The 12,098-nt window shown below is 36.0% G+C and overlaps 1 protein-coding gene and 1 non-coding gene across 2 annotated transcripts; one reads left to right on the top strand and one right to left on the bottom strand.

Moving 5' to 3' along the window:
• The first annotated feature begins 1,673 nt into the window (after window positions 1–1,673).
• LOC108487835 (protein UNUSUAL FLORAL ORGANS) lies at window positions 1,674–3,499 on the top strand. Its single transcript, XM_017792181.2, has one exon. It carries the CDS (start codon window positions 2,040–2,042, stop codon window positions 3,318–3,320), a length of 1,281 nt encoding a protein of 426 aa, XP_017647670.1. The 5' UTR covers window positions 1,674–2,039; the 3' UTR covers window positions 3,321–3,499.
• A 4,727-nt stretch (window positions 3,500–8,226) lies between these two features.
• Window positions 8,227–8,333, bottom strand: LOC128281898 (small nucleolar RNA R71). Its single transcript, XR_008272179.1, has one exon. It is a non-coding gene; the product is annotated as a small nucleolar RNA R71 (small nucleolar RNA).
• Between the last annotated feature and the right edge of the window lie 3,765 nt (window positions 8,334–12,098).

Raw genomic sequence — 12,098 nt, 5'->3', positions numbered from 1 at the left:
GATAATTTAACTTTTATTTTATTAATATATTAACATATATTCATAAATTACTCAAATAACCTTATTCCAAATTCAATATTTCAATAATGCCAAACCAATATTTCCACTAACTAATTAATGGTCCATTTATCACATGAGGACCCTAACTTTTAAGTTCCATAGCTTTTAGACACTTTTAACTTATACGAGGCTACTTTTACATTTAACGCAATTAAGTCCTTTTATAAAATTGAGCTCACAAACGATAAAATTTTCACACGAAAATTTCACACATATTAACTCAAATACTGTAAACACCAAGAATAATACTAAAATATTTTTTTGACTCGAATTTGTGGTCCCAAAACCACTGTTCCGATTAAGGTCTAAACTGGGCTGTTACAGCTCGAGCATATTGTATTCTTTCTACTTCAGTAACTCCGAGAATGTATCTCGTAACCAGCCCATCTCGATTTGACCTCCGTAAATATTATCCAGAATCGCACCTAAAAGATTGTAGCATATGGCTCCCCAATCAACAGATTGAATGGACCCATCCACCGGTAATCCCAATTGTAACTACACGTCTTCCAAAATGATGGTACACTTCTCGCATGGAAGATAGAATGTGTGCGTCTCGGGTCTCCACCTTTGTATGAACTCGCTAATGAGATTCGGGTCCAATTTGCACCCCAGCTTATATTGGTCATGTGCCAAAAACCTGCTTCCCTGAATTAATTTTCTATGACCAGACATATTACGAATATAACATTGTAACACTCGATCTACTGACTGTTATAAAAAATTATAAAATTAAATTTAGGGAGAAATTTGAGATCTTTTTTGAGAATTTTGGAAGAAATGTTAAAGGAAATTGTGTGAGAAAAATAGGTGGGGGCTTTTTATAGTTTTTTTTATGACCGTTGGCCCCCCACGTTTAAATTTTTAAATGACCATTAGGGGCCAAAAACACGGGCTAAACTGCGTCCTTGAGAGAGCGTTTTTGCCATGTTAGTAAAAAGGGTCCACGTCAACGCGCTTTTTGCTCAGATGGTAAAAACATTACCTCAAACATGCATTTTTCTGAATTTTTCCCTAAAAATGTACTTACGTTAAAGCATTTTTGTAATTTTAGCCCATTTCGGTAAATAAAATTTAAGGTGCCCATTTTCATAAATAAAGTAGGAAGTAGACCTTTGTTAATAAAATGGTCCTAACATTTTTAAAATTTAAATGGACATTTTCTAGTTTAACAATATAATATGTCTTGCTAATTTACTCAACACTTATTGTAAAACTACCCTTTTTTTTATCACCAAAGAAAGATGGCCAAATAACTTGCTTTTCAATTTCAACTTGTAAGTTTGAGATGGTCTCTGGTCCGGTCTGTATCCGTATCTGTTGATCAATTAGTTGAAAAGGAACTCGTACTGTGAATAATCAATGCAAGGGAACGGAAAGGACACCCATTTTGGCACTATATTATGGATATATGAATATCTGAGCTGCACTTGTCTGTTTCTCCTGTAATGTCCTTCCTTCCTCGGCCTCACACGAAAACATGACACTGACTGAATTGATAGACACGAAAACATGACACTGACTGAATTGATAGATAGAACCATCAGAATCACTGCCACTCTCTCACTAAAGACAACAACAAAGGAAACCAGGAGCTAAACATAAATGAATTTATTAAACTCAATATAAACCCCTGCAGACTCCCAACCAAATTTAACACTTCAAGGCTCAAATGGAGTAAACAATCCTCTCCCTAGTAAGCTTTAAGAAGCAGCTGCTTGCTTTCTCCTAGAAACCCATCTTTTCCATTCGCCTCAAAATCAACCACATTTTCCTACTTAACTGTTCTAGAAATAGAAAACTCAAGCCTCCTTTTTAACTCGATTGAAAGTTGAAAGAACAATGTACAACGACAGAATACAAACCCTTTCTTCATGAAAACATCTAAATCCTAATCTCTGTTCTATTTCTGCAAAGAAAAAACAAAAGAACGGACTAGTTTCCGCTGTTGCATCCAATCAAAAACAAATCAGTTTCTCATGGATGCCTTCAACACATCTATGCCTTTACCTTTCTCCTACACATTCACTATCACAAGCGGTAGCTGCAATACTAGCACCCACACTAATCCTTGGATGGACGTTAGGATATGGAGTAAATTACCAGAAAGGCTGCTCGATCGAGTGATTGCATTTCTTCCACCACCTGCCTTTTTCCGAGCTCGTTCCGTATGCAAGAGGTGGTACGGACTCTTGTATTGCAGCAGCTTCCTGGAATTATATATGCAAATATCACCAAGCCACCATTGGTTTCTGTTCTTAAAGCACAGGACATTGAAGAGCTACATCTGCAGAGCCAACACCAGCAGTGGTGGCAACGGAGACAACCGAACCAACTGTGAAGGGTACCTTTTTGATCCCTGTGATGCTGCATGGTACCGCCTTTCCTTTAACTTGGTTCCTTCTGGGTTCTATCCAGCTTCTTCCTCTGGTGGGTTGGTTTGCTGGGTTTCTGATGAGGCTGGAGCAAAAAATCTTATTTTATTCAACCCTCTAGTTGATTCTTTAATCCAGTTGCCCCCCACTCTAAGGCCCCGCCTCTTTCCTTCTATAGGTTTAACAGTTAGTCCCACATCTGTTGACGTTACCGTGGCTGGAGATGATCTGATTTCTCCTTATGCAGTCAAGAATTTATCCACCGAAAGCTTTCATATTGATGCAGGTGGATTTTACTCCATATGGGGAACCACTTCCTCCTTACCACGCTTATGTAGCCTTGAATCAGGTCGAATGGTTCATGTTGATGGTAAGTTTTATTGCATGAATTATAGTCCATTCAGTGTCCTAGCTTATGATATGGCAGCAAATAAGTGGTTCAAGATTCAAGCTCCCATGCGAAGGTTCCTTCGGTCACCAGGCTTGGTGGAGAGTAGGGGAAAGCTGATCCTGGTCGCTGCAGTCGAGAAAAGCAAGCTTAACGTGCCAAAAAGTTTGAGACTTTGGGGCTTGCAAGATTGTGGAACATGGGTAGAAATTGAAAGAATGCCTTTGCAACTATATATGCAATTTGCAGAAGTCGAAGGTGGTAATGGTTTTGATCCTGTTGGGCATGGAGAATTTATCGTGATCATGATTCGAGGATCGGACAAGGGACTGCTGTTTGACATCTGTAGGAAGAGGTGGCGATGGATTCCAGCATGCCCTTACCTTGGCAGCAGTGGCTGTGCCAATAACGGAGAGGGTGCCGAATTGCGTGGTTTAGCTTACGAGCCTAGACTTGCTACGCCGGTTATCAGCCTCCTCAGTTGTTTTACTGGATGATTAATTTCTACAATGATGTAGCTGGTAATCTTTTAATTAGTATCTACCGTACTACTAGTATTAAGCATGCCACATCTGTTAGTATTGAGCATGCCCCGATGTATGAGGCTTTTGTCCTTGCTTTCATTTCCTGTGGCCAATAATGCATGGATTTGAATGAATAGATTTCTTTTTAAATAGTTTCCAGTCATTTACTATAATGACTAAACAGGTGATGAGTTGGGTTGAAGAGAACCAGCCTAGGGAATTCCTAGTTCTCAAGCACTACTTATTAGAAGAGAAGAGACGAGATCATCACCTCTCTGATTCTCTCTCAATTTGTCTGTCCTTTCTAAAGCCAAGTGTTCTCTGCACTGTAACACAAGAAGTTCTACGGCCAACTTTATATAATGAATTTGCTTAAAATATGATTTAATTATAGAATACTACGAACATAGCCCGGTTAGAGATGCTGATGGCGAAGCAGTCTGTCAAGCTCGGTCAACTTGCCTGCTTTGGGCTGAGTTTGAATTTAGGTTTTTAAAATTTTGATCAATCTGATCAGATTTGTTTTACTATATAATTTTTTTAAAAAATTATAAAAAACAATTTGATATTCATATTTATACGTTTTATAATTAAATTTAAATAAAAATATTTTTATTATTTTTAAATGGTGAAACAAGTTATTTGGAAAGGTTAAATAAGGTTTGAGTTCTGAGTACATATGAATTGTATTTACGTTAGAAACATTCAGAGCAGGTGATATCTGAATACATATGAATTACATCCACATTTTACCAATTAGAAATATGATGGCTATATATCCACATTTTACCAATTAGAAATATGATGGCTTGATTAAACGACAAAGGGACATTAGTGCTCAATTGGCGTTTCCAAACACCCCTCCTCTCAGTAAGATATTCGACAATGCTATTCATATCTATCTCCCAGATATAAAATAAATCAATTTCATCAAGGGCATTTGAAACAAAGTATGGTGCGTTGTAAAATTTACAAATTTCCTAGGGAGTCACTAGGACTTCTTTTCCCTGAATTGTAACATGCAAATATTCAACATTTAGTGTTCTGTTATTTTCTCTCGCCTTGAAGGAAGCATAAAATTCATATACTACCAACTTGACCGTGTAACATTCTGCTCAGTGGAATCTTAGTATCTGAATACTGTTTGAAATAATAAGGTGAGTAGAATAAGTTTAGAAGCAAATAGAGTTAAAGCTAGTATAAAGATAATAACCATTTCGAGTGCGCCTATGATGCCTTAATGTTGGCGGACACTGGAGTAGCACACAACGATTAAAAGTTATGTCTGATGAGGAAAGGTTCGCCTCAAAAGACTTTGATTGGCGTAAATGGGATGAGCGGAATTTGTTATAAGTAATGAAGAAATAAATCTTGCACTGAGAAGTTTATGTCAACAATGAGGGCATTTAGTAACAATGGCCTTGAGTCGGTTAAGTTATAAGGAAATGATGATTAAAACTTAACTGAATATGAACTAAATAGTTAAGAACCAAATGAAAACACTTGATTAATATTCTTGAAATTGGGAAGTTTTGGATAAGACTACCAAATGATTGATGCGATGTTTGTTGAGTCCCAATAACGTCAAGGGACAAGTCAAAGCTTTTAAGACAAGAAAGATATCTTATGTCACTCCTCGGAGAGTAGAACCAAAGGAAGATAGGGAAGTAAAATGTTATTTGCCCCACTAAGACTTTTGACATATATGTGGGCACATAGCCTATAACAAAATATGATGCGAGACGCTGTTAGGAAATGATGCCCAATAAAGCACATAGTGGACTCAATTAATAGAGTCATTGCTAAGAAGGTGTGATGCGCCAACACGTGATCAGTCGAGCTATCAACTACACCCTAACGAAGGATGGGCTAGGACCCAGGCATAAGCTATATATACATCTATATGCTGTACGTGTTGCTTTATAGTTGTCCTACATCTACCTGGAAAATCACATGGATTAATACACGTGTCGAACATCCACTGGAAGGAAAATATCTAATGGTTGGATAAGTGCTGGGAACTGTTCATTACTTCCTCGGGAAGTATTCTCCCTCTATATAAGGGTGAGATGAGGGGAAAAATCCTCTCATCCTTTAGGATGAGCTTGGAATGGAAGGGTAAGCTCTGAGATATCACTGTTAAGGTAAGTTTCGTAGCCTTACTGTCATAAGAGCAGATCTGTTTAGCTTAGTAACGAAAATAGTAAAGCTTTGTTGTATGATTTTGGTGCTCAAGTGAGAAGGGAAATGAACTAGATGGAAAGATTTTGACAAGTATTCTATGGTTTAACATTTAAGGGTTGTTGATCTACTCGAAGGAAACCCAAATCTGATGTTTGAAGCTACAAAAAGTGAGGATTATGTGAGGATATCGTGGGGGTCCTGTAAGTACCTCGCAAATATTTAACTGATATCTTTATCTATACATATATGTTTGTATGTTTATATGTTGATCTTTGTGTGTTAATTTTTGTTTGGTGAAATGAGAAAGAAAGGTATGCAAGTGTAATATGTCGGTTTGGTGAAGATGAATGCTTGATGAACTTGCATGTGATGCTTGTGTAATGTTATGTGCCTTTGTTAAGAAAAAGAAATGTGTGCACAATAAATGTGTAAAGAAAGCGTAAACCTAATGATATGTTTCTGCTCCATAGTAGAAAGAGTAAGCATAAAGAATGCACCTGAAAGTATGTTATGTCTGCTATAAGTAAGTATGTACATGCATAAACATGTCTGAAAGCATGATGGAGTTTCTACATGAGTAAGTCTTTGCATAAGGAGTTTGTGCATAAGTTGCATAAGTCTATTGATAAACCATAATTTATACATATTTTTACCTCATGCTTAGCATATTTTTGGATGAATTCTCCTTAGATTTGGTGAATTTCGATGCTCCTAATCCTTTAATTTCATGTTTTATACTTAGGTGAGTATAGGAGAGTAAAAAGAGCGAGAAACAGGCCGAAAACGGAGAAAATGGACCAACATGGGAAATCAACACGGCCTGTACTTCCTCACATGGGTAAGCCACACGGCCGTGTCCATTTGACAGAATCGAAGCACGACTTACACGGGTAGACCACACGCTTGTGCTTATGTAACAGCCTTGAACACGGATTGAAGAAATCGCACATGGGCGTGTCCCTTTCGAGCCCAAGTTTAGTTATATTCGGAAAAGGCCACTCTTAAGGGCTTTTAGGCATTCTAAAGCCTATTTAAACACCTAAGGAGGTAATTAGAAAGAAAAAGAGGGGAGTAGGAGGCAGGGAATTACTCGAAGGAAGCCGATTGATCCATTTCAGGAGCCAGATTCATCATTAAGACTGAAGATCTCCCTTCAATTTCCTTCAAGAGTTTTGGGTTTTCTTTATGTTTTGTTATCTTTATTATTTTGAGATGTTTTCTTTCATAAATATGAACTAAACCCCTTAAATACCTAAGGGGAATGAAACCTAAGACGGATCTTGTTATTATTATCTGAATTGTATGATAAATGTTTGACTTGTTCTTAATTATGTGTTCTTAATTCTTGTTTTAATATTCCAAGATATTGATTCAAGTTAATGCACTTATTCAGTGGAGCAAAAGTCCTTGTCTAAGAGTAAATTTGTCGTAATTAAGCGGAGTTGATTGCACGCCTAGAGATTGAGTGACAAGATTTTGCCAGATTAGGGTGAAACCTAATAAGGGAGTCCATAGAACGAGTTAATGCGACACTAGGGTGTTAATTAGAAAGAGATTTCAATTAATCAACCTAGGGTTAGACGTTATTAGTCTCGAGAGAGATAATAATATAACTTAGGGATTTCTACGGATCAAGTCAAATGAATAAACAAGTGAAGTTTAGGTGGATTTTTCCTTGGGTATTATTTTAATCAATCGAGTTTTCCCAAAAAACTTTTCCCCAATTTTCTCTCTGTGCACCCTTAGTTTAGTTAATTAGTTTAGATAAACAAATCCTTTAATTTTTAGGCTAGATAATAAAAAGAAAGTAATTACTAGTACTCTTGGTTCCTTTGGGTTCGAAAATCCAGTCTTGCTAAAGCTATACTACTATTCGATAGGTACACTTGCCTTCATGGTGATAATAGTTAGTTTCAAGAACGATTAATTATAAATTTTTAAAACCTGTCGCGAATATCACGTATCAAGTTTTTGGCGCCGTTGCCAGGGAACATAAGATATCAGGAACACTCAATTTTTATTACTTTAGCCATTTTACTTTATTTGCAATTTAAATTTTTATTTTCTTTTCTAATTTTCTCTTTTATTCGCTTCTGACAGGTTTTTCTAGTTTATGACCAGAAGAAACCCGTCAGGACCATTACTTTTTGATAGCGAGATCAATTGTACAGCTCGCAGAAATTGAAAAGAAATAAGGCGAAGCTTAAGATACACAGAGGAAGAGCAAGAGGATGATATTCAAACCACAACCGAGGAGATGGCTGAAAATTAGGAAAATTCGCTACCTCTTGCGATTGCCGCTGATCCAGTAAATCAAAATCATGCTCAACGCACTATGTATGATTATGCTAAATCAAATTTAACAGGAACTGAGTCAAGTATAGTTGGGCTTGCTATTGCTGGAAATAATTTTGAACTGAAACCTAACACGATTCAAATGATATAGCAATTTGTTCAGTTTGATGGTTTGCAGGATGAGGATCCAAACAATCACTTGGCAAATTTTCTGGAGTTTTGCGACACATTTAAAATCAATGGTGTTTTTGACGATGCCATACGCCTTCGGTTGTTTCCCTTTTCACTGAGGAACAAAGCTAAACAGTGGTTGAACTCGTTACCACGAGGGTTAATCACTACTTGGGAACAAATGACCGAAAAGTTTTTACTTAAATATTTTTCGCCGGCTAAAACGGCTAAATTAAGGAATGATATATCTTCTTTTGTGCAGATGGATTTAGAAACACTATATGATGCATGGGAGAGATACAAGGACCTATTGAGAAGGTGCCCTCACCATGGGTTACCACTCTGGCTACAGGTTCAAACTTTTCACAATGGCCTGAATCTTTCAACTAGATAAATGGTTGACACAGCTGTTGGTGGAACTATCAATAATAAGACACCTAAGGATACTTATGAATATATAAAAGAGATGTCACTGAATAATTATCGGGGGGAAGTCATGAGGACGAAGCCAGCAAAAGCAACTAGTGTTTTTAACGTCGATTCGGTCACCATGCTCTCTAATCAGGTATAACTTTTGAATTGAAAAATTGATGGTTTTCTTGGTCCTTCACAGGTTTACCCAGTAATACAATGCAATGCAAGTAGAGGAGGGACGAGCAATTCAGAATACCCATCTTATGACCACATCATGAAAATTGAGCAATTAAATTATATGGGTAACAATCCTTGACCTTAAAATAATCCCTATAGCAACACTTACAATGCAGGATTGAGGAACCACCCAAATTTCTCATGGGGAGGCCAAGGGAATCAAAGAACACCACCACCTCCAGGCTTCCAACAACCACTTTACCAACAAGAGAAAAATCCAAACCTTAAGGAGATGCTAACAAAATTCATCTCGGTGTCAGAAACTTGTTTTCAGAATACTGAGATAGCACTTAAGAATCAACAAGCGTCAATCCAAGGGCTCGAAACTCAGATAGGCCAGCTCGCTAAATTGATATCTGAACAACCACAAGGTAGCCTACCGAGTAACACTGAATCTAACCCAAGAGAGCAGCTCAATGCGATTACCATTCAAGATGAGGAAGTTTTAGTTGCACCTGAACCAAATCCGAGGGAAGAAACTGTGGTAAGTAAAGGTAAAGGTGAGATGGACCACAATGACCAAAAACAGGTAAGTAAAGAGTACAAACCATGTGTACCATACCCCAATGCGACAAGGAAAGACCATTCAGATGAACAATTCGGTAAATTCCTTAAACTTTTAAAGAAATTACATATTAACTTACCGTTTATTGAGGCTCTTTTGCAGATGCTGAGCGGAGTCAAATTTTGAAAGGAGATTTTAGCCAATAAGAGGAAGTTAGACGAGACGTCGCATATGGAGATAAATGCAGTTTGCTCAGCCATTCTACAGAATAAGCTGTAATATCCCAAATTAGGGCCTAATCGGAATAGTGGTTTCGTGACCACAAATCTGAGATAGAAATAATTATTTTATGATTATTTTGGGGTCTATGATATGATTGCATGATTGTGTGAAAATTTCGTGAAGAAATTCTATGCATAAAGTGCTTAATTTGAAGTTAGAGACTAAATTGAATAAGTTGCAAAACTTGTATTCTAAAAGTTTCTAGTATGAAATTACTTTGAAATATTAATTAGGAGTTCTTAAATAGCAATTTGGCCAATTTCAAAGTTTATGGACAAATATTGGACATGAATGGAATTTTTGGAAAGTTTAGTAGTAAGGGCATTTTGGTCATTTAGGGGTAAAATGAATTAAAATACAAAATTAAAAGCCAATTTTGCTCATCTTCTTCACCATGGACGTGTATACCAAGGGCGACTCCATGGCTAGGGTTTCCAAGCTTCCAAGCTTGATTGTAAGTCTGTTCTAGCCTCGTTTTTAATGATTTTTACGTTTTTAGAGTCCCGTTAACTTGATTTAGCTTATGCTAGCAATAATTCAACCTAGGGTTCATATTTGGAAAAATACCCATAAGTGAAATTTGTGTATTTTGGTGTTTTATGATAGAATATGAGGTTTCAAATTATGTTAGACAACTTGTGCTACTTGGTTTTAAGTGAAAACGAGCAAAAGGGCTTAATCGGTAAAAATACCTAATAGTCATAAGTACATGTTAGAGTGAGAATTTGATGTTGCCATAGAAGGGAAAAATGATCAGCATGTCATAAAACACAAGAAAATAGGATGAAGTTTAATTTTCGAACCTTGGGGAAAAAGTGCAAATATACAAAAGTTTAGGGGTCAAAATGAAAATTTTTAAAAAATGATTTTTGGACCCGTATGAATAGTGTGACTAATTATTAGGCTAAATGTGATATTATAGATGAAGGAAATCGAGATTCGGGCTTAAATCGAGAAAATACAAGGTTATGGACTAAAATGGTAAATTGCTGTTTCTGGATCGAGGTAAGTTCGCATGATAATAGTAATGCAATGTTATGTTTGAATTATATTTCTTACTATTATTGCATATATTTTATGATTTAATATATTGGAAAAGTTGATGGAATGGTGTTTATGATGTGGAAATATGACATGAAAGAATGTTACATGAAATACAAGAAAATGAAGATACATGACAAGTGATATATGAAATATGTGATATATGTTATGTAAATTCTTAAAAGCTGATTTGATATTCGAGTTGTGTCTTATTATACTATGAATGGACAATTGGTACTATGGATAGTGAGATCGACACTGCGAGTAAGTTCGTACATAAATAATCTATCGATTCTTTTTATGTTATTATATTTTGATATCATATGAAATGTGGCTGCCTATCAAATGGTTATTTGATGTAAATTATGAATTTAAATTGATTACGGACAATTTAGTAAAATGTTGAAAAGTGAGGAATTTCTCGATTGAACCTTCGAAATAAAAACGATACGAATGATCTATTGTGAGGTCGCATGTGTAGTACTAAGTGCAGGCTACTATGCGTACCCGAAAACTGTGATCACGTGTGTAGTACTAAGTGTAGGCTACTAAGTGTATCAGATGGTTAGGTCACGTGTGTAGTACTAAGTGCAGGCTACTACGTGTACCGGATAATTGGTCACGTGTGTAGTCCTAAGTGCAGGCTACTACGTGTACCGGATAATTGGTCGCATGTGTAGTACTATGTGCAGGCTACTATGCGTGCGTACCAGATAGCTTTGGCTACAAGTGTGAAAATATGTGCAGGCAATTGAGTATCAGTTATTATTCCGAAGAGTTCAACGGGAAAATCGATTAAGTAAAAATACAATTGAACATGATTATATGATGAATAAGTGTAGGTATATGTTTATGAAAAATTATTAGCAATGTGCTCGATAATTGGGTGAATTTCGATAAGACAAAATGGATTAAGTGGAATTATGTAAGAATGAATTTTAGTGGTAAAATAGTGTTGGACAATAGCAGTTGCATGACTTTGAAAATTCACTAAAAATTGTAGAAGTTGAATAAATATGCAAATGATATATAAAAATAAAGCTTAAGGATTCTATTTTCACATGAAAGAAATAGGGGAAGCAAAAGAATTCTATATTGTGTGATATTTGAATTCTTGTGAAACAGGGTCTGAATGAATTCGAGATTCCCTGTTCTGACTTTATAAATTCACCATAAATTTTAAAAAATTTATTAAGAGTCATACCTTACATGGATGGATTCCTTATTGAGTCTATTTTTAAGGGAAATAAACTGCATGGTCGTTAGAATTCTGTACAGGGAGAAATTTTGTTCGTAGTGTACAGAGGTCAGAGTAGTTGTACTCTGAAACAGGGGAGACTTTAACTAATAAACTGTACTAATTGGATAAACCAAAAATTTTGGAAATTTTATGGGAGAAATATATATGAATATAGTTTCAAGGAAAATTAACGAAACTAAATTTGGAGTTTTGTAGCTTCATATATGAATGATTTAGTAACTGTAACTCGATAACACATCTTAACTTGAATATGTGTAATTGAACAATTATAGTGTTTTATCTTGAAAAGCATGTTAGTAATTGCTTATTATTTTCATATGAACTTACTAAGCGTAAAGCTTACCCATCCTCTCCATTTCTT

This window comes from Gossypium arboreum, chromosome 1 (assembly GCF_025698485.1).
Source record: "Gossypium arboreum isolate Shixiya-1 chromosome 1, ASM2569848v2, whole genome shotgun sequence".
Lineage (NCBI taxonomy): Eukaryota > Viridiplantae > Streptophyta > Magnoliopsida > Malvales > Malvaceae > Gossypium > Gossypium arboreum.
The sequence above is the reverse complement of the archived record's forward strand: the minus strand, read 5'-3'. Positions and strand labels throughout refer to the sequence as shown.